Raw genomic sequence first — 28000 nt, 5'->3', positions numbered from 1 at the left:
CTGTTTCTGCTGCTTCTCCTGGTCCTCCTGGTTCTCCTCCATCATGGGCGCCTTCATCGCTAAGCTGCTGCTCCCCACCGTCAGCAGTCTGGTGTTCCTGCCCTCGGCCAGCATCGCCGCCAAGCGGGGCTTCCACATGGAGGCCATGGTCTACTTCTTCACCATGTTCTTCACCGCGGTGAGACATCAGCTTTAGAGGAACGCAGCTGGACCTTTAGTTCAGGTTCTGGAAGATGTTTCTGCTTCCAGTTCTGCTGAGGAAGGATCCAGGTTTTATAGTGGAGCTGAAACTAACTGTAGATTATTAACTAATCAGATGTTTTACATAAAATTGCGACTATCTTAACAGTTTTTGAGCAGATTTTATCTTTTTTTATGCTGAAAAACTGTAAAATATGGATTTTTTGTTACTGACAGATATTCACAGATTTTTGTACAGATTTTTTTAAAATTTTTTTTAAAATATATGTAGATAAAATCTGCTCAAAAACTGTTAAGGCAGTCACAGCATATTTTATCTATGTACATTTTCTTTATTATTATTTTTAATCTGTAAAAAAACGGTGAAAATCTGGCATCTTCGTACGGCAAGATTTTCCATTTTTTACAGGTTAAAAAAATGTTTATTTTTTTATAAAAATATATTTAAAATCTGCTCAAAAACTGTTACAAAACATTACAAAATGTTAATCTAATTTAAATACTGTTAAGCTGTTAAATTTTATGGTTTCACATTTTAGAAAAATAAATTACTGCTTATAAAACTATAAATCTTTCATGTGGATGTTATTTGCAGCTTTTTTTAAACAGTCAACATGTAAATTAATATTTTTATTTTGTAAGAAAAAGTCTAAACTCAAGAAGGATCGTGATGTTTGAAAGCAGATCTTTTTTAAAAAATATAAAACTTATACGATGATAAAATGTGGTCACAGTTCAGAGGGAAATATTGAACTTCCTACTCAGATAAAAACATTTTAACTGAATTTATTCACTATAAACTTCTTTCACGCTATTTAAAGCAACAATACTATAAATATTCTCATGTATTAAAGCTAAAACTAGTTTGATTTTATCGTAAATCTTTGTTTAATCTGGTATTTATTTTGTTTGTGATCTTTAAGCTGCAGCTCTACTTCCTGTCAGTGGAACAATAAATCCCTCTGCATCTGTAAATGATGTGTTCCTGGTATGATGTAGAAGCGTGTTTACTGAAGCTTGTCAGACGTTCCTCCTGCAGATCTACCACGCCTGTGACGGTCCAGGTCTGTCCATCCTGTGCTTCATGAGGTACGACATCCTGGAATATTTCAGCGTCTACGGCACGGCGCTGTCCATGTGGGTCACTCTGATCGGTGAGAATCTGCTCCGTTTTATCTCCATCAGCGTCCAAAAACCACAAAATAAGCTCTGCACACCAATAAAGTCCAAATGGTTGGATTTATTAGCTTTTTTCTCCACATTTAGTATTTATTCCTCACTGCGGCTCATTTACTAAGAAACTGGACTTAAACTAAATGTAGTGAAAGTAGCTGAAGGAGAAGCACTCTTTGTCACTGTGTGGGTTTCTCATAACGGTGTTGTGTTGCTGCTAATTAAATGTCAAACTATGTTGAGCTGCTAGAAGAGTTTTCAGGTTAAACTGAGCAGAGAGGACGAGTTTGTAGAAAGAAAATAGTAAAATATCAGCAATATGAGGAAACGAAATGAGCTGAAAGAGGCAGAAAATGACAAAAAATGAAACAAAACTGTCTCAAAGATGCAAAAAATGATCAAAACAAAACAAAACGGAGACAACAAGAGAGACTGACAGGAAAACCAAAGCTACTGGATGAATAAAATAAAGTCAGCATGGCTCAGAAACAGAGAACAGAGGAGGAAGTTGTTGGAGATACAATCAGCACGGTGAAACATCTTTCTATAGATGAACAACAGAGGAGAGAGGGAACGTCTGGAGAGGCTGGAAACATGGAAATACTTAAATATCTGTAGTATGTGGAGACAAAACGACCACAAACGAGACACAAAATGACAGAAAAAAGGAGAAGCCTCTCCAGACTTTTCCTCTCCAATCTGCTCATGTTTATTTCTGGTCAGTTTGTTTGATTGAGGTGAGCAGAAAAACGTCACAATTTTAAGCTTAGATTTGGTTAATTTTCCGGCCACGTCATTAGTTCAAGGACCATCAGAGCGTGGTAATTTTGATGATTTCTTAAAGAAAACATCGTCTTTTAAACCTTTTTTTTTAGATTCAGAGAGTAAAAGGAGAATCAAACCATTTATTTGTGGACTAACAGTGCTCCAGATTCTCATTTGTGTCACATTTTTCTCTTTTTGCTGCCTGGATGTGCAAACATTTGGTTCCTGTACACGATTATAACCGGTTTTTATTCCAAAATACACATTTACATGGATTGCTTTACATTGATGGGTCCACAAACCTGGATCTTGTTGTGTTTCTGTGTATTTGTGTGCAGATTAAAGCTGATAACATACAGAGCATTTCTCCCCTCGTGTCCAAAGCTGGACTTTAAATCCCTCCAGTTGTCCAGAGCACATGTTGTGTTTGTGAGATCGTCACACATGTGTTCAGACATGCTGGTATGAACGCTCCGTCCTCATCTGAAATCAGAACAAATGCTCTGACAGCTGGCTTCTGTTTGGTTCTCTATGTTTAAAGGGACCGGTTCACTAAAATGAAATGCTTGTGGACAGAAAGTTATAAAAGGAGAGGACATCTTTAAGTGTTTTTCTCCGTTTATGTTCCAGGTGTCCCTAATAAAGTGGCCTGTCAGTGCTGCTCACAGTGAATAAAGGCCTCAGATGTGTGTTTTCTGCAGTGCAACGTTACAAAACTTAACAAATTCCCTCCTTACTTGCAGCTCTGGGCGACTTTGACGAGCCTCAGCGTTCCTCCATCACCATGTTCGGGGTTCTGACCATCGCTGTGAGGATCTACCAGGACCGCTGGGGCTACGGGGTCTACTCCGGACCCATCGGATCGGCCGTCTTCATCATCACCGTCAAATGGGTCAGTGGTGGACGACAACACATCGGGAAAAAAGAGGAAAAAAGCGTTTCGTTTTACTGATAATAACCCAAAAAATCATTCAAAAGATTATTCATTTAAATGCTAAACATAAAAGACAGGCGGTTTTTCAGTTTTTCTGTGTGTTTTATGATAATGTTTTGACTGTTTTATCATTTAAAGGGATTCTAGATATAATTTGAGTATTTTTTTTAGTTATAATTGGCCGGCCTCCATTTAAACACACACCCCCAGACAAAAGGTTCAGGACACTTTATCATTCAAATGAATGAGAAAGTGTCCTAAAACTTTTGTCAGGGGGTGTAGCTATTATTTTTGTGCACATTTTTCCTTAACCATTATGGAGTCACAGGAGTGCCACATCAGAATATAAATAAATAAATAAACAAATGTGGAAATATAAGGAGAAATAAATAAATAAATAAATGTTGAAATATAAAGATAAAAAATATAAATGTGGAAATATAAGGAGAAATAAATAAATAAATGTGGAAATATAAAGAGAAATAAATAAATAAATAAACAAATAAATGTGGAAATATAAAGATAAAAAATATAAATGTGGAAATATAAGGAGAAATAAATAAATAAATAAATGTCGAAATATAAAGAGAAATAAATAAATGTGGAAATATAAGGAGAAATAAATAAATAAATGTGGAAATATAAAGAGAAATAAATAAATGTGGAAATATAAGGAGAAATAAATAAATAAATGTGGAAATATAAAGAGAAATAAATAAATGTGGAAATATAAAGAGAAATAAATAAATGTGGAAATATAAGGAGAAATAAATAAATAAATGTGGAAATATAAAGAGAAATAAATAAGCAAACAAACAAATAAATGTGGAAATATAAAGATAAATAAATAAATAAATGTGGAAACATGAAGAGAAATAAATAAATGAATAAATAAACAAATGAATGTGGAAATATAAAGAGAAATAAATAAATAAATGTGGAAATATAAAGATAAAAAATATAAATGTGGAAATATAAGGAGAAATAAATAAATAAATGTGGAAATATAAAGAGAAATAAATAAATAAATGTGGAAATATAAAGAGAAATAAATAAATGTGGAAATATAAGGAGAAATAAATAAATAAATGTGGAAATATAAAGAGAAATAAATAAATAAACAAACAAATAAATGTGGAAATATAAAGATAAATAAATAAATAAATGTGGAAATATAAAGAGAAATAAATAAATGAATAAATAAACAAATGAATGTGGAAATATAAAGAGAAATAAATAAATAAATGTGGAAATATAAAGATAAAAAAATATAAATGTGGAAATATAAGGAGAAATAAATAAATAAATGTGGAAATATAAAGAGAAATAAATAAACAAACAAACAAATAAATGTGGAAATATAAAGATAAATAAATAAATAAATGTGGAAATATAAAGAGAAATAAATAAATGAATAAATAAACAAATGAATGTGGAAATATAAAGAGAAATAAATAAATAAATGTGGAAATATAAAGATAAAAAAATATAAATGTGGAAATATAAGGAGAAATAAATAAATAAATGTGGAAATATAAAGAGAAATAAATAAATAAATGTGGAAATATAAAGAGAAATAAATAAATGTGGAAATATAAGGAGAAATAAATAAATAAATGTGGAAATATAAAGAGAAATAAATAAATAAACAAACAAATAAATGTGGAAATATAAAGATAAATAAATAAATAAATGTGGAAATATAAAGAGAAATAAATAAATGAATAAATAAACAAATGAATGTGGAAATATAAAGAGAAATAAATAAAAAGGAAAATTTTGTCTTTGCTTTTACCTTTTCTGTTTTTTCCTTTTATTTATTTATTGATTTATGGATTTATTTCTCTTTATATTTCGACATTTATTTACTTTTTCATTTATTTCTTTTTATATTTCCACATTTATTTATTTATTTATTCATTTATTTACATTTTGATGTGGCACTCGTGTGACTCCATAAACCTTTACTTATTAAATTAGTAAATTAACAGAAACAGGAAATTACAAAAATATCTTACAATTTACAGTGCAGTTTAAAAAAATTTTTTAATTTTTGTTTAAATAATTTACAGTTTTAAAAAGCGTTTCTCACAGCGGTTAGCACTAGAAGATCCCTGGTTCTGCATGGACTTCGCATGTTCTCCTGTGCGTTTGTGGGTTTCTGCAGAACTTTCTGAGAACGTTCCCTGTATTTACTGTGATGTTTTTGTTGTTGCAGCTGCAGAAGATGAAGCAGCTGAGGTCGGTTTATCCGGAGAAGTCGGTTTACACGCAGCAGGTCGGTCCAGGATGCTGCTTCGGAGCTCTGGCTCTGATGCTGCGCTTCTACTTTGAGGTAAAATCATAGAAATACAAGCAGCTAAACATGAGAAAATATGGAGAATGTTTTTAATTCTGAACAATTCTCACACTTTTTGGTAATTTTGCTTCATTTCTGACTCTTTTAGGTCGGGTTTAGAATCGTTTTGGACAGTTTTGTGTCATGTTAGTTCATTTTTGTTTCATTTTCAACCATTTTTGAATAAATTTTTTGTTTTATTTTGAAAAGTTTGAGGTATTTTGTACAATTTTCTCGTCACTTTGCGGCAGTTTCGTTTTGTTTTGTTTGTCTTTGTGAGATTTTTTCTCGTTGTGGTCATTCTGCTTCTCTTTCTATTCTTTGTCTAGTTTTTGGCGTTTCATGTCTAACGTGTCGTTTTTCTAGTTTTGTCTCTTTTTTTATTCTTTGTGTCTAGATTTTAACATTTTGTGACTTGTTTTTCTTGTTTTTGGTCATCTGAAGGAAAGTTTTGATCGTTTTGTGTGTCTTTAAGACAGTTTTAGTCTCTTTGTGGCAGAGAAAGTGAACAAAAACAGATGTCGTCTTTAGATTGTGACACCTGGATGGATGTAAAACTGATCTGGTAGCTGTTTTTATTAGAACTCAGGTGTGTTTATGACTCAAAAATTGCCCAAAATGTCTTGAAACATGTTGAAAATTACAGAAAATGTGTCCAAAATTACTCAGATTCTCTACAAAACAGTTCAAGTATTGTTCAAAATACCTTGAAACTTCTCCAGAGTAACTCAAAACGTGGCCTAAACTTGTAAAAATGACACAGAAACGGTCAAAACCTTGTTTTGACCAGTGAATCTGGCTGTCCTGGTTCTATCTGCTGGACTGATGAAGTTCTGAGGATGAGAAATGAAGGAAAAAGTCCATAAAAAGTGACAAATGTGGACCTTTGAAGGCCTGAAAATATTCACAGTATGAAGGCAGAACGTTGATTAATGAAAGTAAAGTTCCTGTAAATGAAGAACCAGATGATTTTTGGGGTTTTTCTGTGACCTGAATCTTCATTCCAACAATGAACCACTGACCTCCGTCCAGGTGAAGCTCTACAGCTGGAGTTCTTCTTCCTGGTTGAGGTTGTTCTTCGTTTCTCGTTGAACCTCCGCTAACTTTGTGAAGTTTCTCGTCCTCCAGGAGTGGGACTACTCGTACGTCCACAGCTTCTACCACCTGTCTCTGGCCGTGTCCTTCGTTCTGCTGCTGCCCAAGAAGAACCGATACTCAGGAGACGGAAGAAACGCCGCCAAGCTCAGCTGCTTCACGCTCTGCTGCTGCGTACGTTTAACAGATTATGATCATCATTCAGTACCAACAAGTTCTGACGATCGTTCAGTACTAACAAGGGAAGAGAGCTGGAGTTCACTATGAGACGCAGAAACTGTAAAAGAGCTGTAATATTTTCATCAGCTAGGGCCAGCAATACTGTAAAATAACAGAAAATAGCACAGCATATACATATACGGTATTTTTCTATCCATACAGTGCATTTTCTGGCCTTAATTTGACACAATAAGGACAGAAAATTACACAAGAATTATACCTAAAAACTATACATTTACAGCATTAAACTTGATTTTATTTTTCTATTCAATAAAAAGGAAAAATGTATATTTAAAAAAGCCCCCAAATTTAGTTTTAAAAATTAATTAATTTTTTTAAATTATAATTTTACATGGTTATTCACAGCTATATGTGTTTTTAATGTTATTTTAGATTAAACATGCATATTTATGGTTTATTAAGTTAACTGTTTTGATGTTTTTCGTGTTTTAAAAAAATACGGGTGAAAAATCCATTCAGTAAAATGTAAAAAATGCAAATAATATAAAACAAACTACAGATAAGAAATTCATCATGTAATATGTAAAAAAATAATAAAACAAAACAAAATAAATTAAAATACAGGTAAGAAATCCATCATGTACTATGTAAAAAAAATAAAAAATAAACAAAATAAAATAAAATACAGGTAAGAAATCCATCATGTAATATGTAAAAAATAATAAAAAATAAACAAAATAAAATAAAATATAGGTAAGAAATCCATCATGTACTATGTAAAAAAATAATAAAACAAAATAAAAACAGGTAAGAAATCAATCAAGTATAATGTATAATAAGTAAATAAAAAAATTTAACAAAATACAGATAAGAAATCCATCAGGTATAATGTAAAAAAATAAATAAAATAATATACAGGTAAGAAATCCATCAAATAAAATGTAAAAAGAGTTTTTACATTTGTGTAATATATTATAAGTGGACTAAATAAATATACATCAATACAGTTCCATCTGGTGATTAAAAATAAAAGTTAAAAAAATTAAAAATAATAATAAAAATGTAAATATAATAAATTTGTGAATACATTTAAACTTTATGTAACAAAAGTAAATAAAAACGTGACTTTTTAAAATTTAAATTCTTTAAACATGGGTCGAAAAAAAATCAGTTTAGGCAAAATTACAGCTTAAATTCCAGATGTTCTTGGACCGTGTAGCTGATTATATGACCGAGACTGATAGAAAGTGAAAGTTAAACTTTACTAAAGCATCATTTTGGAGCTGAAATGTTCTATGCGAGGCTCTAACTGATGGTTCTCCTGCAGTCCATGTCTCCTGGTTCCTCCAAAGACGACAGCGACCAGAAGAAGAAGAAGAAGAAGAAGAAGCAGGGGTCGGTGTGGACGGTTCCCACTGAGAGGCCGTGGAGTCGGAGCTGCACCCCGACGCTGCCGCTGTACAGCCAGCCTCCATCCACCCCCATCAAAGGAACCATTAGCCGGCTGAAGGAGATGAACGGCTGGAAGTGAAGCAGCTTCTCCTGGCTGCTGGAACATTTAGGAGTCGGTTAGAAAAGCGGAAGAAGACAGGAAAAAAGGCGAATAGAAAGCCAGCTGTGTGACGTCAGAGCTACTGCAGGACGGAGATTTACGACAAGGACGAACCGGCAGATGGTTTATCTCTCCAGGACGGATAAATTGTCTTTGGAAATGTTCCTCTGGGGAGAACCTCCGTCCTCCCTCCTCTGCTTCCCGTCTCCGTTCGGAAAAAGAAAAAGCAGCAGAATTATAAGACCGTAAAGCACCTTTTAGCGTTTTATTCGTCCTCCCGGCGCCACACGAGGCCCAGAAGCATCTCGACGTGTTTTCTGGACGAGCAGGTGGAACCGTTTTAACCCGAAGAACCCCAAAGAAGCAACTTCTCACCGATTTTTGACACGTTTTCCTTCACTGTGGCTCAATGGGAACAGGAAAACCATGACTAGAAGTAGAGAAAAGTAAAAAATGTCACAAATTTCCCCATGCTAAATGTGTCCCTCTACAACTTGCTCCTCTGTTCACTGCTTTGGAACCATGCCACATTTTGTTTGGCTCATTTTGTGGCTCTTTTTGACAGTTCCCAATTCTAGAAAAAACTGTGGCTCCACATACTACAGATATTTGACAAACAAACTAAACATCATCTACAGAAAGATGTTTCACCATGCTGAATGTATCTTACAACTACTTGCGGCTCTGTTCACTGTTTTTGAACCATGTCCCATTTTGTTTGGGTAGCTTTGTGCCTCATTTATGTTGTTTTGTGGCTTCAGTTTGACAATTTGGCTGCTGATAATGGAAAAAAATGGCTCCACATACTCTTGATATTTAACAAACAAATTAAATGTCAGCTGTAGAGAGCTGTTTCACCGTGCTGAATGTATCTTCCTACAGTTTGTTCCTCTGTATTCTGTTTTTGTGCCATGCCATATTTTTGGGGGGTAATTTTGTGTCCTGTTTGTGTTTTTTTTTTCTTTTTGTTGGTTTCACCCACTTTCACATCATCAGTAGAAAGATGTTTCACCGTGCTGAATGTATCTTCCTACACCTTGCTCCTCTGTTTCCTCTTTTTGCGCCATGCCACATTTTGATTGGGTAGTTTGTATCTTGTTGGTGTTGTCATTTTTGTCTTTTTTGACACTTTCACATCGTCAGTAGAAAGATGTTTCTCCATGCTGAATGTATCTTCCTACAGTTTGCTCCTCTGCTCACTGTTTCTGAGCCGTGCTGACTTTAGTTTCGGTTGCTTTACGCCTCATTGGCGTCATCTTTGCCTTGTTTGTATTGTTTTGTGGCTTTTTTTGATGGTTTCCCTCAGTTTCACATCAACTGTAGAACGATGTTTCACCCTGCTAAATCTATCTTCCTAAAATGTATTCCTTTGTTCACTGTTTTGGAACCATGCCACATCTAGTTTTGGTTGTTTTGTGGCTATATTTCAACAATCTGGTCCCCAATAATGGGAAACAAATGGCTCCACATACTACAGATATTTACCAAACAGACTAAATGTCAGCTGTAGAAAGATTTTTCACCATCAACCTCCTCCTCTGCTTCCTGTTTTTGAGCAATGCCACATCTTTTTTCGGTTTATTTTACGTCTCGTTGGTGTCATTTTGCGCCTTGTTTGTGTTGTTTTGTGGCTTTTTTTGACAGCTTCACCCACTTTACACATAAACAGTAGAAAGATGTTTCCCCATGGTGAAAGTATCTCCAACAACCTGCTCCTCTGTTCACTGTTTATGAGCCGTGCATCCAGTAGCTTTGATTTTGCTCTCAGTCTCTCTGTGGATTTTTTTTTATATATATATATATAATGAAACAAGCAGAATTCACAGTTTTAAAATCAGATCTTTCTCTGGTTTCACTTCACATTCAAGAACTGGAAGTTACAAAGTTGAAAATCCAACATTTCTTTTTGTCTTCACAGTTTCTGATAAGTGGTAAGATTTCAGCGTGTCAAACCTAATGATGGGTTTTGGGGTTCAGAGGGTTAAATTCTGGCTCTTTCTCATGTCTGACTCTGTTAAACATTGCTCAGATTGTCTATTATTATTGTTATTTATTGCAGTTTGTACATTTAGCATTGTGTGCGTTTGTTTTTGGTCATTTTTATAATATTTTGACATTAAAATGAAAAGTTGTGACTCTGCTTTTAACTGATCTCTACTCACTGGATGGAGTTAAGCCCTAAATTATTCAGATTTATTTGTATTTTTTTTTATTATTTGACCAACAGGTTTTTTTTTTTGGGGCTGGAAATGACATAAACGGGTGACTAAAGTCATTGTGTTAGAATAAATACTGATAATTTGTTAAAGACGTCAAAACTGCAAAAAACATCCATGTAAAAAATTTTCATTATTTTGTTTGGTTTTACAATACTTGACCATAAATTACAGTATTTTACTGCATTTTAAACTATTAAACTACGTATATTTAGGATTTATAAAGGGCAAATCAAGGTCTAAGATGTTACTGTTAAGATTTTCCTTGTTTTGTTAAATTTAAAAAATTAAAAAAAAATACAAGCCAAAATTGTAGATAAAATAAAAGAATTTAAAATAAAAGTGAGTGAAAATGAAATAAAAATACTGTCAGTGTGCATTTTTACAAATAGTACATAATATTTGTTATTTTTCATGTGAGCGTATTTTAATCTGCTGAAAAAAATCACGATTTTAAAGATTTTTTTAACAGTTTTTTAATATTAGTCTTTCATTGTTTAAATTTCTATTTATTTAATTTGTTTGTTTTTTTTTTTAGCTTTTTTTGTAGAATAAAGAAGAAATTACCAGCACCACTAAGAAAAAGCATCAAGGCTTAATTTTCTTAAAATATTGACACTTTAAGCAGCGTAAGAAATTTTGAACGTGGTGTTTTTAGTAAAAATATTTAAAAAATAATGTAAGAACAGTTTAAATTTACCTTTACGATTATACCAAAGAAATGACATTTTAGAAATTTGGATTTTACAGATATTTGTCATTTTATTCACTTTTTTTGTTTGCTTATTATTATTTTTTGCAGTTTTTTAACAACACTTTAAAATAAAGAGCCGCATAATTAATTCTGAACGCGGCATTTTTAGTAAAAAATGTTCATTAAATAAGTTAGAAATAGTTCAAACTGACCATAAACCGTCTTTTGTCTCTTGTTTGTGTCATTTCCAGCCAGAAGAAAACTGTTAGTGTGATAGAAATTCAGCATAAATCAAAACGTGCTGAGGTTCTGCTTCACCTGGCAGAAAGTCTGCAGCTCTAATCCAATTCCAGAGCGGCGGATCTGATTCCACTGTCGCTTCAGGAGCACATGGAGCTGTGCGTCTGCTCGCGTCACTCGGCCGAACTCGACCCAAAGACTACAAACGAGTCCCGCGGCTCTCAGACAAAACAGCCTCCAGAGGGAATGTGCTGACGGGAGGCCAAGCCGCCGAGCCGCGGCCACAGAAAGGTGTTTTTGTCTGGACCGCTCTCCTCCTCACACCTCAGTAACCGGAGCCTCTCTGCTCCTTTACGGGCTGCCGAGGCCACACACATTTACTGCAGCGCTGGAGGAAAGTCTGCAGGAGAATAAAGGAAAACCTGACAGAAAAACACAAAAGATAAAACGTTATTAAAGGCCGAAACACTCAAATGTTCAAAAACTATCAAATAAACAAGAATAATGTCAAAATAACTGTAAATAGCTGTAAAATAATGAAGTTTTCAGCAGATTAAATATAGGTTAAGTTTAAAATAGTTTGTTTCTATGGCTTCTAATGCATTTTAAAAAATAAAAATAAAAAGAATAATAAATGCCGAAAACCAGCAGAAAAAACACATAAAAAGTGTTGCAAATTTTACAATTTAAAAAATTAAAAAAAAATTAAAAGTAAAAATAATAATAGTCTGTTTTCTACAGCTTCTAATGCATTAAAAAACATAAAAATATCCTGGACAATAAATGCCAAAAACCAGCAGAAAAAACACATAAAAAGTGTTGCAAGTTTTACCATTTAAAAAATTAAAAAAAAAATTAAAAGTAAAAATAATAATAGTCTGTTTTCTACAGCTTCTAATGCATTAAAAAACATAAAAATATCCTGGACAATAAATGCCGAAAACCAGCAGAAAAAACACGTAAAAAGTGTTGCAAGTTTTACCATTTAAAAAAAAATAAAATATTTTAAAAGTAAAAATAATAATAGTCCTTTTTCTACAGCTTCTAATGCATTAAAAACATAAAAATAAAAATATCCTGGACAATAAATGCTGAAAACCAGCAGAAAAAATACATAAAAAGTGTTGTAAGTTTTACCATTTAAAAAATTTAAAAAAATTTAAAAAGCAAAAATCATCATAACAGTTAAGCTGTAAAGTATTTTTCAATCCTGAACAAAGATTTTTGTTTAAAATAATGACAAATATATGTTCAAAAATCTGAATATATATCTGTAAAATAATGACATTTTCAGCAGATTTAAACACAGTAAAACAGTGTCAATTTAAAGTCATAAAATTACACAGAATTTTGCTGTAGACATTATTTATGTGGTCTTTTTTTGTTTTTACAAGTTGCCGTGCTTCCTGAACAAAGTGCAGCCTCCATACAGCCCTAAATGTGGTTCTGCAGCTTCTAATGCACTTAAAAAAAAGGAAAAAATGGAAAAAAAATTCTGAAAAACACTTAAATTACTTACTTAATTCCTTACATTTAAAATGTTGGAAAATTGTACTAAAAATAAATAAATAAATAAATAAAAATGACAAAAAATATTATAATAATAATTATAGTGTCTAAAATATACTATACCTGTTGAAAATGCAGAATCCATACAGTTCAGTATAAATAAAAGGAATAAATAAATAAATAAATTTTAAAAAATGTCCAAAATTGGCAGATTTTTATCGTGGACCTTATTTGTTGTTTTGGTTGTTACATGTTTTTGTTTTTTCTGTGATTTTTCCAGTTGTTTTTATTTTTCTATGATAATACCAGTAAATAAATCAGGACATTATGGTTAAAAAGTATTATAAAAAGACTCCTCACTGTCAAAACGTCTAATTTCTGCTTTAAATGAACTAATCTTGACCCTGATTTCCTTTAAAAACCTGCAGATGTTCAGATTTCTCGGAGCAGAATGGGATCCTGAGGTAATTCGTTTTACTCATCAGACAGATTTAACTGGATAATAAGCTCAGATCTGCTCTCAGAATAACAAAGAGGAGTCGGTATGTTCGGTATGTTTGCGGCCACTTCCACAGCTTCTCCTCTCTGAGCGTCAGCTGTTGCCACAGCTGCTCTTAATGCTGCCAGTTCAGCTGCTCTCAGAGAAAAAAAAACCTCCGAGCTGCAGCCGCAACGCAAAAACCAGAAAGAAAAAACCACCGACGGCTCAGATTCACCTCCGACAGCGAAGAGCTTCAGCGAGGGTCATCAGGAGGAAGATTTATGGTCGTTTAGAGGCAGAGAAAGGAGAGGAACAGTGGGAATCTGAAGGAAAATAGGCAAAAAAAAAAACCACCAAAAAATGCTGCATAAAGCAAGGAGTTGTTACAGCAGCCTGAGATAAGATAAAATAAGATTAAAAAAAATAAAGTGAAATAAGATGAAAATAAAATGAAGTAAAATACGAAAAAATTTAATAAAATTAAATTAAGTGAAAGACGCTAAAATAAAATAAAGATAAAATTAAATTTGATTCAGTAACAAAAGAGCAAATAAAATAAAATAATATAAAATGAAAATAAAATAAAGTGAAATAAAATAAAATATTAAAGTGAAATAAGATCAAAAACAAAGTGAAATAGAATGAAAATAAAATAAAGTGAAATAAGAAAAAATTTAATGAAATTAAATTAAGTGAAAGAAGTTAAAATATATAAAAAATGAAAATAAAATAAAGTGAAACAAAATAAAATATTAAAGTGAAATAAGATCAAAAAACAAAGTGAAAAAAGTAAATAAAATAAGATAAAATAAAGTTAAATAATATAAAATAAAACAGTGACATAAAATAAGAATAGAATACAATAAAGTGAAATAAAATAAAATACATTGAAAAAATAGGAAATAAAAAACAAGATTATAAAAAGTAAAATAATATAAAATAAAAATAAAAGGAAATAAGATAAAAAAAATTAGAAAAAAATCAAGAGATATACAAGAGTGACAGTATTTATTTTTACAGAAATGTGCAAATGAGAGAAAAAATCTATAAAAATAAAATTATAAATGCTGTTTAATATATTTTTTATGTGGGTAGAATTACGAAGATATTTTGTTTTGTTGCACATTTACATTAACACTGTGAAATGTTTTTAACTGTAACCATTTTTGAAAAACAATCTACGATTATTTTTGCAGATTTTCCGTGTTTTGTAAAGTTACAGAAATAAAGATATTAATTTAAGTGTCAACACTAAAAAACAGGTCAAAACTGACTGTTTTCTCATTTTAATCTGTAAAAAATATCAGTATTTTACAGATTTTGGCCATTTTTGAAAGAAAGAATTTGAATATTAATGGTTAAATGATGGTAAAAAAAAAAGATCTGGTAGTTTATTATCATTATTATTATTGTTGTTGTTGCTTTTAAACAACCTACTGTTATTTTGCAGATTTTCCCTGTTTCCTTAAGTTACAGATAATATCAAGTAAAACCGCAGAAATAGAGACTTTAATTTTCATTTATTTACTGCATTTTAGAAGAGATAAATTAAATCTCCTGCGTGATAAATAAAGATCTGCTGATTTAAACCGAAACTAAAACTCCAGCATCAGGATGAAACTGAGACTCTGCTGCCACCTGCTGGACGACTGCAGCTACAAACGTCTTCATTAGAGACAGAAAAGTGCTGATTTAGACGCTACAGTTTGATGGAATCGAAGATTCTACAGGAGGAACATGAGCTGCTTGTCTTTATAATGATTTTATTAAAGTGCTTCATATAAAATGTTTATTTCTGATCCTGAATTATTCCATTTTTTGTCGGAGTTTTCAGCATCAGTTCTGACTGCTAATTAAGCTCTCATTTTGCTAAAAAAAAAAAAGGTGATTATTTTTTAGAATATTCTGCAAATAATAATGTGCAAAGTGTTCTTTATGGAATATATTGTCGATAATCAGCTGTGATAGAAAAAGGCTGGACAGAGTCTTCACCAACTATTAGTATTTTTGACTAAAAGCAGCATTTTAGGTGGAATAAATCTTTAAAAAACTTTATGTATTTGGACTAAAATTAGCATTGTAGGTGGAATAAAATTCAAAAGCTGTATGTAATTGAACAGAAAGTAGCATTTTATATGGAAAAAACCTTCAAAACTCTCAGTATTTTGACTAAAATTAGTATTTTAGGTGAAATAAATCTCTAAAACTTTGCACATTTAGACTAAAATTAGTCTTTTAGGTGGAACAAAAATCATAAATTGCATATAATTGAACAGAAAGTAGCATTTTATGCGGAACAAACCCTTAAAACTACAAGTATTTTGACCAAAAGCAGCATTTTAGGTGGAATAAATCTTTAAAACTTCACATATTTGGACGAAAACTAGTATTTTCTGTGTAATAAACCTCACACACTGTCAGTATTTGGACTAACAGTAGTACTTTATGTGGAATAAAACTTAAAGTCAGCTCAGATCTGCTGCAGAGTTTTCTCCTCTGGGGTCTGAAGTTGGACCGGTGCATTCTGGTCCAGTTTGGTGCGATTCTGGATGACTGTGGACTAAAGACCGAACCGTTGACTCAACCTGCAGCAGAAAAACAGCGTAAAGACAAAAATGATAAAGAAACAAATGTAATCTTTAGTATCTGTCAGAATTCAGTCGTCCTCTCTGAAAGTGGTTCAGGTTTAAATCCTGTATCTTTGAGGAGTTCTTCCTGTTTTTATGGATTCCTGTGTATTTTAAAGGCTGTCAGTGAGTTCTGTCTCTAAATATTTCCCTTCCAGTTACACGAGTCTCTCTGTGAGCTGTAGAGCTTAAATATCATTTCAAACAGCACCTGCAGGAGGTTCTTCACGGTTATCTGCAGATCTTCAGGGTTCAAACACGGCTTCAGCTCCTCTCCTGCTCCGGTCGGATCTTCTGATTGGTTCTCGTTGGTCAGGTTGATCTGCTGCAGCTTCTCACTCAGTCTGAGGATAAACAACAACACAGGAAACGCTCATTCAGCTGGAGATCTGCTGGTTTCATCTCTGTGGTCGTCCAGAGGAACAGAAGTGGATATAAAATGATGTCACTGTGCAGACGAGCAGCTGTCAACGACACCAGACTGTAGATATGTTTATTGTTTTACATCTGACATCTTACTGTTGCTTAAATTTACTTTAATCTACCATAATTTACAAAGATTACGTTGTAAATAACGCATAAATACATAAAGAACAAAGAAGACCAGCAAGAAAATGACAAAGACGAAATAAATGCAGAAGACAAAGAAAATGAGAAAGAAGAAGAGGAAGAACAAGAAGACAGAGAAGAAGAAGAAGACGAAGGAGACAATGAAGGGAAGACAGTGGCTGTGTCCGAAATGGCATACTAACGTACTACATACTACATTCTCAATGAGTATATACTGTATACTACGTACTATAAGTATGATTAGAATGCCGACCGTTCACACTGTAGTATACTACTACGTTTCCCATGATGCATTTCAAACCTCCGATGACAAAAAACGGAAGTACGGCTATCAAATATCTTGGCTGAATGCCGGCTTCAGGTCGATTTTACGCTAACAAACAGTCGCATAATTAATGTGGCAATTCCAAGCCGGCACTCCTCATGCAGTTATTAGCCAGATTATGCGAATCGTTTCAGTTGTAGCTGCAGGCTACTGGAGGTAGCTGCTACTTGTTCTGTATGCTAAGCGAGCTGCTGCAACTAGCTGCTAGCATTCAGTAGCACGTTGTGAGGCGTCTGACAAATTTAAAACGTTGGTCAGAAAACGCCTATTTCTCAAATCTGTGGGGTGATTAGGATGACTACTTAACCACATAAAATAAAATAAAAATCGCCGTGGTCCGGCCATAGATCCCGCGGAGGCTTCCATTTCGGTGGATAGCTCGCAAAGCATTATGGGGCGGTTGAGTATGACGAGTGTGGTCACCGCGCATACTTCAAATTTTTCCGGATATAGTATACATGCGGGTATTTCTCGCGTACTCAATCTATTCATACTATCCAGTGTGAACGCACTACATACTTATTTTGACGTCACATTTAGTATGAGTAGTACGTTAGTATGCGATTTCGGACACAGCCAGTGAATTAGAAGATGGCGACAAAGATTAAGAAGAAGACAAAGAAGAAGAAGAAAAAGAAGACGAAGAAGAAGAAGACCTGTGTGGGTCTGAGGATGAACTCCAGGTCTGGATCGTGTCCATCAGCTGAGCTCTGACTGCTTCTCCTTTAGGACTGGACAGAACATCAGAGACACTGTAGCCTGGAAACAGACTCATTAACATCGGAGGAACCTGTGAAACAAACAAACAAACAAACAAACAAACACAGTCGTAATTGCTGCCATAAACTCTGGAAATATTCAGTTTCTGGGAGATTTTTTTGCTCGTGGGTTCATTCTCACAACAAAAAGTGCTGCAGCTCCGTGGAAACAGAACAACCATGAAGAAGAAGGAGGAGGAGGAGGAGAAGATGACGGAGAAGAAGATAAAGAAGAAGGGGAGGGGAAAAAGATGAAGAAGAAAAGGAGAAAACAAGACAGAAAAAGGTTGATGAAGAAGAAAGAGAAGAAGAAGACTGTTAAAACAACATTTTGTTTGTGGCCTTTCTATGTACGTGCAGAACCTTTTTTGTGACTTTCTTGTCTTGAACCTGAATATTTTTGCCTGGATGTGCACACATTTGGCTTTGTATTATTATTATTATTATTGCTGCTTCTGGAAGAGATTTCCACCAGAATTTTGTTATATTTTCATTTGCATTGACAACAAAGGCTTCTATAATCTTCCAGGTTAATGACAGCTGTATCATTTAATGAAACGATTTGGACCAGACTGAGAGAAAAACTCAAACTCTGATCAGCGTCTAACCAGTCCTGACCTCCTGGTTGTTTGGATCCAGCACCAGCATGCAGATAAAATCCTCTCTGGCTGAGTTCCAGTCCAGCAGCTTCCTGAAGGCCTTGGATCTGCTCTCATAGTAGCGACCGGCTGCCGGGTTGTAGCGGATGGCGACGGAAAGCATGTCGACTGCCTCCTGGAAACGTCTGCAGGCACAAAAACACAAAAGAAAAGCTTCAAAATGGGATTAAACTGCGTGAAAATGTTTGTTTGTGGGTCAAAGGAGCTGAAAACAGAGTTTTAGTAAAATATCTTCTCAACCATCTGTGATTTGTCTAAAATTAAAAAAAAAAAATGGACATAAATAAAGACATTTCTGACATTTTAGCTTGATATCAGCATAGCTCAAAAAATTTAAATATAGTGGAAATTTTTTATAGCGGAAATTGCTCAAATTATCAGAATTATTATTTAGAGTTTGGATATTTTTACATTATTAATCCTTTTTTTAATTAATTTTTTGGAATGTTCTGAGATTGATTTTGAGACCGTTTCAAGAGCTCTAAGCTTTTATTACGAAATTAAAACAAATAAAGGCTTAAAATCTCTCATTTTCTGTGTAATGAATGTAGAATATATTTAATTTTCACTCTGAGCAATGCTTGATTAAAAATATTAAACTTTTTCTAATTATAGGAAATGCATCTGTAAATGAATTTTAAAAAATAAGAAAAAAGAAAAATTAAGAACAAAATTACGCTAAAAAAAATAAATCAGAGCTGCTCAATCTGTTATGGAAGCTGAATGAAATTATCGGTTTTAGTTTTATTATTTCCACAGAAATATAGAAAATAATCGTGTGTTTGGTCAGAAAAAAAGACAAAGAAGGAGACAATGAAGAGATGACAATGAATTAGAAGACGACGACGACGACAAAGACAACGAAGACAACGATGACGGCAAAGACGACGACGAAGACGGCGACGGTGAAGACGATGACGAAGACGACGACAAAGAAGACGACGAAGATGACGAAGACGACGACGAAGACGATGACGAAGACGATGACGAAGACGGCGACGGTAAAGACGACGACGAAGACGATGACAAAGAAGACGACGAAGATGACGACGACGACGAAGACGATGACGACGGTGAAGACGACGATGGCGAAGACGAAGATGACGACGGCGAAGACGACGACAAAGACGACGACGACGGTGAAGACGACGAAGACGACGACGAAGACGACAACGACGACGAAGAAGACGACGAAGATGACGACGACGACGACGACGACGAAGATGACGACGAAGACGATGACAAAGACGACGATGACGGCGAAGACGACGATGGCGAAGACGAAGACGGCGAAGACGACGACAAAGACGACGACGAAAACGTCGGCGAAGACGACGAAGACGACGACGACGACGAAGATGACGACGAAGACGATGACAAAGACGACGACGACGGTGAAGACGACGACGACGACGACGGTGAAGACGACGACGACGACGACGGTGAAGACGACGACGGCGAAGACGCGTGTTTGGTCAGAAATTCACCCAAAAAAGTCTGCATTTCATCTTAAATCACCAAATTTTTAAACTAATTTCTAAAATAATAACTAACTCTGATTTGCCTGATTTTTATAAAATATAAATCTGAATATTAATAAAGATATTTGAGACATTTTAGCTGTAATTAAAAGTGTTTTTGTTTGACTGTCCAACTTGTCAAACCGGCTCGATGGATTATTACATTTCAACAAAGCTTTTCCTAAATGTTTGCATTTCATATTAAAATGTGTTTTATAGGTTTAGTTTTGTATTATTGAGACATATTTGACATTTAGTTCAGAAACTATCACAAGTTGTCGTCTGAAATATTGATTTTTCTGCTAATTTTAGTTTTAAAAAATGAGACTTTTCATGTCAATTTCACTTATTTTCTTTCATATTTCAACTCACCGATAATCAGAGATTCTTTCATTTACTTTTCTGATATTACAGATTATAGATCAGTGACAAGATGAGAAACAACAGAGAAAATTTCAGATTTTTACCTTTAATATTTCCTCTGATATTGTTTTTCAAACAGCCTAAACTTTCAATGTGAGAAAAAACCTGCTGAAAGTGGGCTGACGGGCAGATGTTTAGAATTTATTTATCTCGGAAAGCGTTTGGCATACGAAGGTAAAACTTCAGAAATATGTTTATAAACGTCTATATTTGAAGCTGTAAAGGTTTCTGACCCGTCCTGGAAGCAGAAGCAGCCCAGGGTGTTGTGGACGACGGCCAGTCGGAGCCGGACTGCCGGGTCTTCAGGCGGCAGCATCTCCTCAGCCTGCCGGTAGTCGGCCAGAGAGAAACACCAGTCACCCAGTTTGAAGAAGCAATCTGAGACAAAAACAGGCCAATAAAACATTTAATCAACACAATTAATGGTCTATAAATCAATAAATTCACTCTGATTTTAATTTCCACAACAGCTGCTGCAGATTCCACCTGAAAAAATCTTTTTTTTGTTTGCTTTTTGGTCCTTAATCAGTCAATAAATCTGATTTTATAAATGTTTATCTCACTTTTCAAACAAACATAATGAAACAGTCGAGATTTATCAAAGCAAACAGGACAGTAATTAGAAGTAAAGCCAGGAAAGACAAGTAAAGCAAACAAAAAGGCATAAATAAATACTAAACAATGAGTTTTTACAGCAGGAATGTGGTGTAAGGTGTTTCCAGATGCATCATTTTTAAATATCAGTTCATATGAGTGACGACCCTCTGCTTGGACACCAGCTGAGTCTGTTCAGGAGCTGATGGCTCAGACTGAGGAAAACCTCCCTGACTCTCTCACAGCCTGGTTCTGCTTTGGTTTGTGGTCTTTGGTGCACCTTGTTGGTTTGGTTTGCGTCACAATAAAACCGTTTTTTAGTCCCCACACTGCTGCTGTCTCCTCGTTTTGTTGCAGCTTCAGAGCCGAGTTGTAAAAAGTTTTTATCATCACCGGTGATAGCTATTCATATAAAACAATGCTGTGTGAGTGTTCATTATGTTTTAAATGATAATAAAGACGTGAACCTCCTCTGTTCAGGTAGAGTCCCGCCTGGTTCTTCTCCTCCTCGATGGCTTTGTTCAGCAGCAGAACGGCTTCAGGATAAAGTCGTCGGCTGAAACACTGGACGGCCAAGTCGTTGTAGGTGAGGACCAGCTGAAGCTCCACCTCCTGGAGAACAGACACGCCCTCTGACTTCCTGTCTGTGGCCTTCCACTGACCTCCAGCCTCCTCCTCCTCCTCCTCGGTCAGCTCTGCAGCCTGGACCAGGTCCTCCATGGCTGCTGTGAAATCCTCCAGACGTCGGTACAGAATCCCTCTGATGGAGAAACACAATATAAGAATAATAATCACAATGAATAAAACACATTTTAATAAAGATTGAATCATGTGGAACACTGGAGATTCTAAACCTTCATATTTAAATTAATTAATATAGTAAAGTCTGAGCTGAAATACTTCAGTTAGTGAAGATGTAACAGAGTCTAAATCCTAAAATATGATCTAGTTAAGTACATTTTAGTGAAGTATAATCAGTTAAACAAAATTAAATGCTATTATTTATCAGGTTCATTTGTATTCATATTGAAATGTTTATATAATAACATTTGAGATTTAATTTATTATAAATAATATATTTATATATCAAATAATATTTTAGGCTGTAAACCTCAGAATTTAAACTTGCCGAGCAAATCTATTAAATATATGATTTTAGATTCTTTAATTTAATATTAAAATTAGTTAGGAAACATATTTACTGTTGTTATTATTATTATTATTATTAATAATAATAATAATAAAGTCAGACACATTTCTATTAAAATAATATTGTAGGGCTTTAACTGTAATATTTAATTTTGTCAAGTTAATTTTTTATATTAAATATTATTGTAGATTTGTACACTTTCTTATTTAAACTTAAATTTTAAATTTACTGGCAAAGTAAATCCGTATTTATTTGATCATATTTCTGTATTTGAAATAAGCTGCTGTTTTAAATGTTCTGTTTAAATAACGGCAGCTTAACTTAAATTGAATTGATTTAATAATTTACTGTTTACTAACTAATGCAGGATTTCTGCAGCGTTTATGTGACAAAGAACAAAACAGATCCACTGAAGATGAAAATCGTTAGTTTCAGGTCTCTACAGTCGTAGACAGTCAGACTTTTATGTTAATCTTTGTGGATGTGTTTACCTGAACAGGTGGAGTCGTGGGTCCTCAGGCTTGTTCTCCAGAGCCACATTGATCAAGCAGAGGGCTTCAGGCAGATGACCGCTCAGAGTTTTGTCCACGGCCTTCAGTCTGGACGCTTCGCTGGCTTCATGCAGCTGCTGCAGCAGAGCTCCAGCTGCTGGACATGAAGGGTTCAACGCCAGCGCAGACCGCACGTCCTGATAGCAGCCAGACGTCTGGAAAATATTTAAAATACCGACTGCACCTTCTCTGATTTACATGAAACGCTTTTATCAGAAACTCTGGAGGTTTTAAATGTTGTATGTGAAGTTCTAGCTTAATATATGAGACACTTTTTATGGTAATTATTTTAAAAATGTGTCCGTCGACCCTCATTCTGCAGGTTTACTAGACAAATAATAAATCAGTTCACTACTAAAGTAACTGTTCATAAACAGCGGAGGGAATGTTGATTTAAGAGCAATTTAAATACCAAGTGCATCCTTTTGTCTTTCTGCGTCTTTTTATGCATCTTTGTGTCTTTTATTCATCTTTTTCTGCATCTTTGTGTCTTTTATTCATCTTTTATTCATCTTTTATGCATCTTTTTATGCATCTTTGTGTCTTTTATTCATCTTTTATTCATCTTTTATGCATCTTTTTATGCATCTTTGTGTCTTTTATTCATCTTTTATTCATCTTTTATGCATCTTTGTGTCTTTCTGCATCTTTTTCTGCATCTTTGTGTCTTTTATTCATCTTTTATGCATTTTTATGTATCTTTGTGTCTTTTATGCATCTTTTTATGCATCTTTGTGTCTTCTATTCATCTTTTATGCATTTTTTATGTATCTTTGTGTCTTTTATGCATCTTTGTGTCTTCTATTCATCTTTTTATGCATCTTTGTGTCTTTTATTCATCTTTTATGCATCTTTTTCTGCATCTTTGTGTCTTTTATTCATCTTTTATGCATCTTTTTATGCATCTTTGTGTCTTTTATTCATCTTTTATGCACCTTTTTATGCATCTTTGTGTCTTTTATTCATCTTTTATGCATCTTTTTCTGCATCTTTGTGTCTTTCTGCATCTTTTTCTGCATCTTTGTGTCTTTTATGCATCTTTCTGTGCATCTTTGAGTCTTATCCTTAAGGAGCTTCGTCCTGCCGTTTAACTGCTGTTTGTTTCTTACACAGCAGAGCTTCATCCAGTCTGCAGCTACGTTAAAATCATACGTAAATATGAAAAATAACACATCTACTGTTTTATTTGCTTGCTGTTTTAGGTGCTTAGAGAGTAAACGGTCTCTGTAACCTGCTGGAGCCGTCGGTGCAGTCGAGCTCTGAGGACGTAGAGATCAGCGGTGGGACTTCCTGACGTCATGCAGCCGTTCAGCAGCTTCAGAGCGTCAGAGTGTCGTCCTGCAGCGCTCAGACACACCACACTGGAAGAAAAACATCACATTTAACCTTTAATACTCAGTCAGTAAATTAAACTGTGAATCTACAGTCTTAATGCTACTTTAATGGGCAGGTTTCAGACCTTCTGACTCTGTAAACTCTGCTGTCGGGCTGCAGCTCAGCAGCTTTGCTAAAAGCCTCCAGAGCTTCAAGGAACAGACTTCGATCCAGCAGACACTGACCCTGAAGACAAAACAGAAAGACGTGCAGCTAATTATCATCTGTTTGGGTGAAGCAGTGAGATTTTATGTTGGAGCTGCAAAAAAACATCCATGCCATGAATTCTGGGTGACAACAAAAACGTGCATGGCGTTAGGAAAGAGAAAGTATTAAAGATCCACAGAACATGGATTAAACTCACCATGAGGTGGACATTTATCAGAATAAACCTGAACTTAAAACTATAAATGATGCTGGGTGACAGAGAAACACTGGATATCGAGTCGAACTAAACAACATAAATCCTAATGATGTTTCCTTTACACAATTTAATGTGAAATACCGACATTTATTTTTCTTTAGTACATTAAAGATCTTTTGATTAATTTGTTCAAACACATTTACTTTTATTTAATAAATTTTCTTTTACACATTTTGTATTTTTAATAATAAAATTTAATAAATGTATTTTTCATTTACATGCTAATTTTTGGTCGCTAATTTAATAAATCAGATTTATTTTTCCTCTACACACAGCTTGTTTACACATGTTTTGTTGTGAATAACTAATATGAATAATAAGAATTAATTACATTGATTTTTCTTTTGTACTTTTATTAACTTTAATTAATTGTATTTATTTTTCTATTACACATTTTGGTCTTTTACTTATTCCGTTAAATTACATTTATGTTTCTTTTACACACTGTTTTTTAGCGTAATTTGATGAATATTTTTTCTTTCCCTAATTTAATCCTGAACGTCTTTGTTGTACACATTCTTTTCTGATCCTTTATTTAATAAATTACACATACTTGTCTTTTACACTTTCTTCTCTTTTACCTAATTTGATAATCATGTTCACTCTTCTTGTAGATATTTTGTCTTTTACTTAATTCATTAAATCATATTTGTTGTATTTTTCCACATTCTTCTCTCTTACTTAATTTAATATATCATTTATTATTTACATATTCTTTTCTTTCACGTAATTTAACTGAAGAAGAAGTTTTTGCTAACCCAGAAACTTTCTCCATTCTCTGCAATGCAGTTTTTGAAATGTTTTTAAAATTGGAATTGATCATTTCCGTACGACATCACTTCATCCTTTTACCCATAAATATGGAAACGTGTCGACTAAACGGTGAAACTCTTTCAATCATCGCGTGTGTCTGTGAGACATGAATGATTCATAAAAACATCCAACACGTTCCGTATCTTCGATTGTTTCAGGATCACAGAACTATATTTCCACATCTGCTGCAGTAGTTTCATTCTGTGAACGCCGGGTTTTAGAGCAGCTTTGGAGCCTCGTACCTGCAGGTAGCAGATGAAGGCCAGGCGACGGCTGGAAGCTCCGGGCTGCAGGATCTCGGCCTGTTTATAAGAAGCTGCTGCTGACCGGAAGTCGCAGAGCTGCAGGAAGGCCTCGGCCCGGTGAACGTACAGCTGAGTCTGAAACAAACGTCAACGCAGGAACGACAACGAGGATTTTAAGTCGAGATACCGAGAAAACGAACAGGAGATCTTCAACCGGCAGCTGAACATCACTTCTATGAAGTTAGAACCAGGTTTAGAAGCACAGAAAATGCAGAAAAAAGACTTTCTGACAGATTTAACATGGAAATCTAAACCATAGATCTGTTCTGCACCAACGGCAGCACACAGCAGGTTTTTATCAGCAGTAACTTCTTCTGGTTCATTCAGGACCTGTTCTGGCAGCAGATTGATTCCTTTAGTGAAGCAGATCACAGCCTTCTCATACTGACACCTTCCCATCGCTTCGGTTCCATTTCTGCAACTGCAAAACACAAAAAAACATTATTAGATTCCCACATATTTACACCAAAAGCCCCTCACCTTAAAAATAACCCCACAAATTCTCGTCTCTCACTGTTCTGCTGCTCTGTTCTGGATGATCACGTTAGCTCGCAGTTCTGGTTTTCGCTGCTGTTTTTCTGCAGGCGTCAGAAATATTTTACTGGATCCAAAAAGCTGCTTGATGGAGGTTTTTCTTCTGGCTTCGTCCTCGGACACGGCGGTGGAGAATAAACTCTGATCTGCTGCCCTCTAATGGACAATAATAGACAGGGATTTAGCACACATAAACACCAAAACACTTCACTTTCCTGACAAAACAAACTACTGTGTATAGAGTTGATCTAGCTCTTTTTCTTCCTAGGTTTGTTTTTGTGCAGTTTCTACAAGAGCTGAGTGATTTGGCGACAATATCTCCAAATGTAAATGTGATTTGATTGGAAAAATTATCAGCTTTAGTTCAATATTTACTGTAAAGAGTAAAGTATTACAACAAAACCCCTCCAGCAAGGACAAACTGGTAAATAAATAAAATAAAAACACGTCTTTCATCAGAAATAAAGGTGGATATACGAAGTATTGAAAACTTAGAACATTAGAATCTCAATCTGTTCAGCTGATTTCCTACTGTGAGGTTTGTCATTTAAATACAATCAGTTTAAACTGTTAATTTTTAGTTTTACACAGCAGCAAAGATCTATTGTTCATCTGTAAAGTAACGCAAACACTGTGAAGTGGTACAGTTTTGAATTATTTTCCAGTTAATATTGAACAGGGGTGTATCCACTTCTGTTGTATGCTACGCTCTACAATCTGAAAACATTATTCTACCATTAAAACACTTTAAATTCCCATTATCACGTTATTTAACCAAGGCTTATTTAGCTTAGCCTGTCACAAGATAGCTTTAACATTTGGCTAGCTACATTCTCCTGTTTTTCCAAGAATTTATTTACTCTTTTGTCATTGGTTTTTAAACAAAAGTGGCCATTGCGTTGCTGAAATACCTATTTTGTGTCATCTTAGTGACTTTTCATCTATTTATTTTTAGAGACAGAGGTTTTTTTTTTTAGCTTTTTTAAGCTACCAAATAGCTTTAACTTCTAGCTAGCTGCATTTTCCTGCTGTTTTTGAAGAATTTATTTACCTTTTTTTTGTCATTTGTCCCCTCAAATGTGGCCACTGCGTTGCTGAAATAGCTGTTTTGTGTTATCTTAATAACTTTTTCTCCAGTTATTTTTCATTTTTGTAGCTGTTTTGAGTGCCCGGCTAATGCTAAAATTTGACTATCGTGATGGAAATCAACTTTAACACTAGTAGAAGCTTTAATTTTCTCAACAAATAATATCAGCGTTGAATTATACATTCTTTTCTTCTATTTGTATCATTAAAACCTTTTTTTTAAAAAGTCAAGTTTATGTCTGTAGTATTATTTTACCGAGGTTTATCTAACTTAGACTGCAATAAGACAGGTTTAACTTTTAGCTAGCTATATTTTTTCAAATGTTCTTTGATAATTTACTTACCTTGTCGTCACGTTTGTCCTCAGAAATGTCCATTGTGTCGGTGAAATATCTGTTTTACATTCTCTTAAGAACTTTTGCTTCAGTTTGTTCACGTTTTTGGGTACTTCTGGGGTCGCTTTCTAACATTAAATCTGACTATCGCCATGGAAACCAACTCCAACACGAGCAGCGGCTTTTATTTTCTAAACAAAGATGATCTACTACGAACAGGATGGTAATCTCCTTTCACTTCCGGATTCGTTTCAGCTTCGCCAGAAAAAAACGTTAAACTGTAATATTTAACGTTCACGGATGCGAATGAAATTATAGCTTTGAGTTATACTTAAGAAAATGGAATTAAGATTGGGGTTTCTGATTCTGTCCACACAATTAGCGCATAATCATTACGTTGTGGCTTAAAGCTAACTAGCTAACTTTCAGCCTGTTGGCTGATAGTGAAAGAGGTGAGCTCCAAATTGTCTTTAAAACCTGATTTATTGAGTTGGACGGACGTTAGACACCATATCTGCCGTTTAGAACGAGTTTTGAGTTAATTTAACATTATTCTGTGTCCGCTTCTGCTTTG

General features: G+C 34.3%; 3 protein-coding genes across 4 annotated transcripts; 2 read left to right on the top strand and 1 right to left on the bottom strand.

Moving 5' to 3' along the window:
• Positions 1–43: 43 nt before the first annotated feature.
• On the top strand, positions 44–8217 carry mymk (myomaker, myoblast fusion factor). Its single transcript, XM_022215154.2, has 6 exons — positions 44–178; positions 1241–1355; positions 2883–3031; positions 5292–5408; positions 6540–6680; positions 8014–8217. Exons 1-6 carry the CDS (start codon positions 44–46, stop codon positions 8215–8217), a joined length of 861 nt encoding a protein of 286 aa, XP_022070846.2.
• On the bottom strand, positions 6960–27606 carry LOC110968773 (tetratricopeptide repeat protein 16). 2 transcript variants are annotated; one of them, XM_051950898.1, is made up of 15 exons: positions 27436–27606; positions 25986–26161; positions 25802–25892; positions 25409–25546; positions 24015–24115; positions 23787–23916; positions 22496–22710; positions 21322–21614; positions 20494–20638; positions 18277–18442; positions 17557–17690; positions 16217–16349; positions 13614–15963; positions 11467–11810; positions 6960–8668 (listed from the first exon to the last, which is right to left on the bottom strand). In XM_051950898.1, exons 1-13 carry the CDS (start codon positions 27466–27468, stop codon positions 15844–15846), a joined length of 1875 nt encoding a protein of 624 aa, XP_051806858.1. In that variant the 5' UTR covers positions 27469–27606; the 3' UTR covers positions 6960–8668; positions 11467–11810; positions 13614–15843. The 2 variants fall into 2 exon arrangements, with proteins under 2 accessions (XP_051806858.1, XP_051806859.1); XM_051950899.1 differs by having other exon boundaries at positions 6960–8443.
• On the top strand, positions 18830–19923 carry LOC127534788 (uncharacterized). Its single transcript, XM_051950900.1, has one exon. The coding sequence runs from the start codon at positions 19190–19192 to the stop codon at positions 19844–19846; it is 657 nt and encodes a 218-aa protein (XP_051806860.1). The 5' UTR covers positions 18830–19189; the 3' UTR covers positions 19847–19923.
• Positions 27607–28000: the final 394 nt, after the last annotated feature.

Source organism: Acanthochromis polyacanthus, chromosome 7 (assembly GCF_021347895.1).
Source record: "Acanthochromis polyacanthus isolate Apoly-LR-REF ecotype Palm Island chromosome 7, KAUST_Apoly_ChrSc, whole genome shotgun sequence".
In the NCBI taxonomy this organism is placed as follows: Eukaryota; Metazoa; Chordata; class Actinopteri; family Pomacentridae; genus Acanthochromis; species Acanthochromis polyacanthus.
The sequence above is the reverse complement of the archived record's forward strand: the minus strand, read 5'-3'. Positions and strand labels throughout refer to the sequence as shown.

Coding starts and splice junctions, on each gene's coding strand:
- LOC110968773 (XM_051950898.1), bottom strand. CDS start 27,468: ATGGACATTTCTGAGGACAAACGTGACGACAAG. Junction 17,691..18,276: donor TGGATCCAAACAACCAGGAG/GTCAGGACTGGT, acceptor TTTGTTTCACAG/GTTCCTCCGATGTTAATGAG. Junction 15,964..16,216: donor CCGTGAAGAACCTCCTGCAG/GTGCTGTTTGAA, acceptor TTTCTGCTGCAG/GTTGAGTCAACGGTTCGGTC.
- mymk (XM_022215154.2), top strand. CDS start 44: ATGGGCGCCTTCATCGCTAAGCTGCTGCTCCCCACCGTCAGCAGTCTG. Junction 179..1,240: donor TCACCATGTTCTTCACCGCG/GTGAGACATCAG, acceptor TTCCTCCTGCAG/ATCTACCACGCCTGTGACGG. Junction 6,681..8,013: donor GCTTCACGCTCTGCTGCTGC/GTACGTTTAACA, acceptor GTTCTCCTGCAG/TCCATGTCTCCTGGTTCCTC.
- LOC127534788 (XM_051950900.1), top strand. CDS start 19,190: ATGACGGCAAAGACGACGACGAAGACGGCGACGGTGAAGACGATGACG.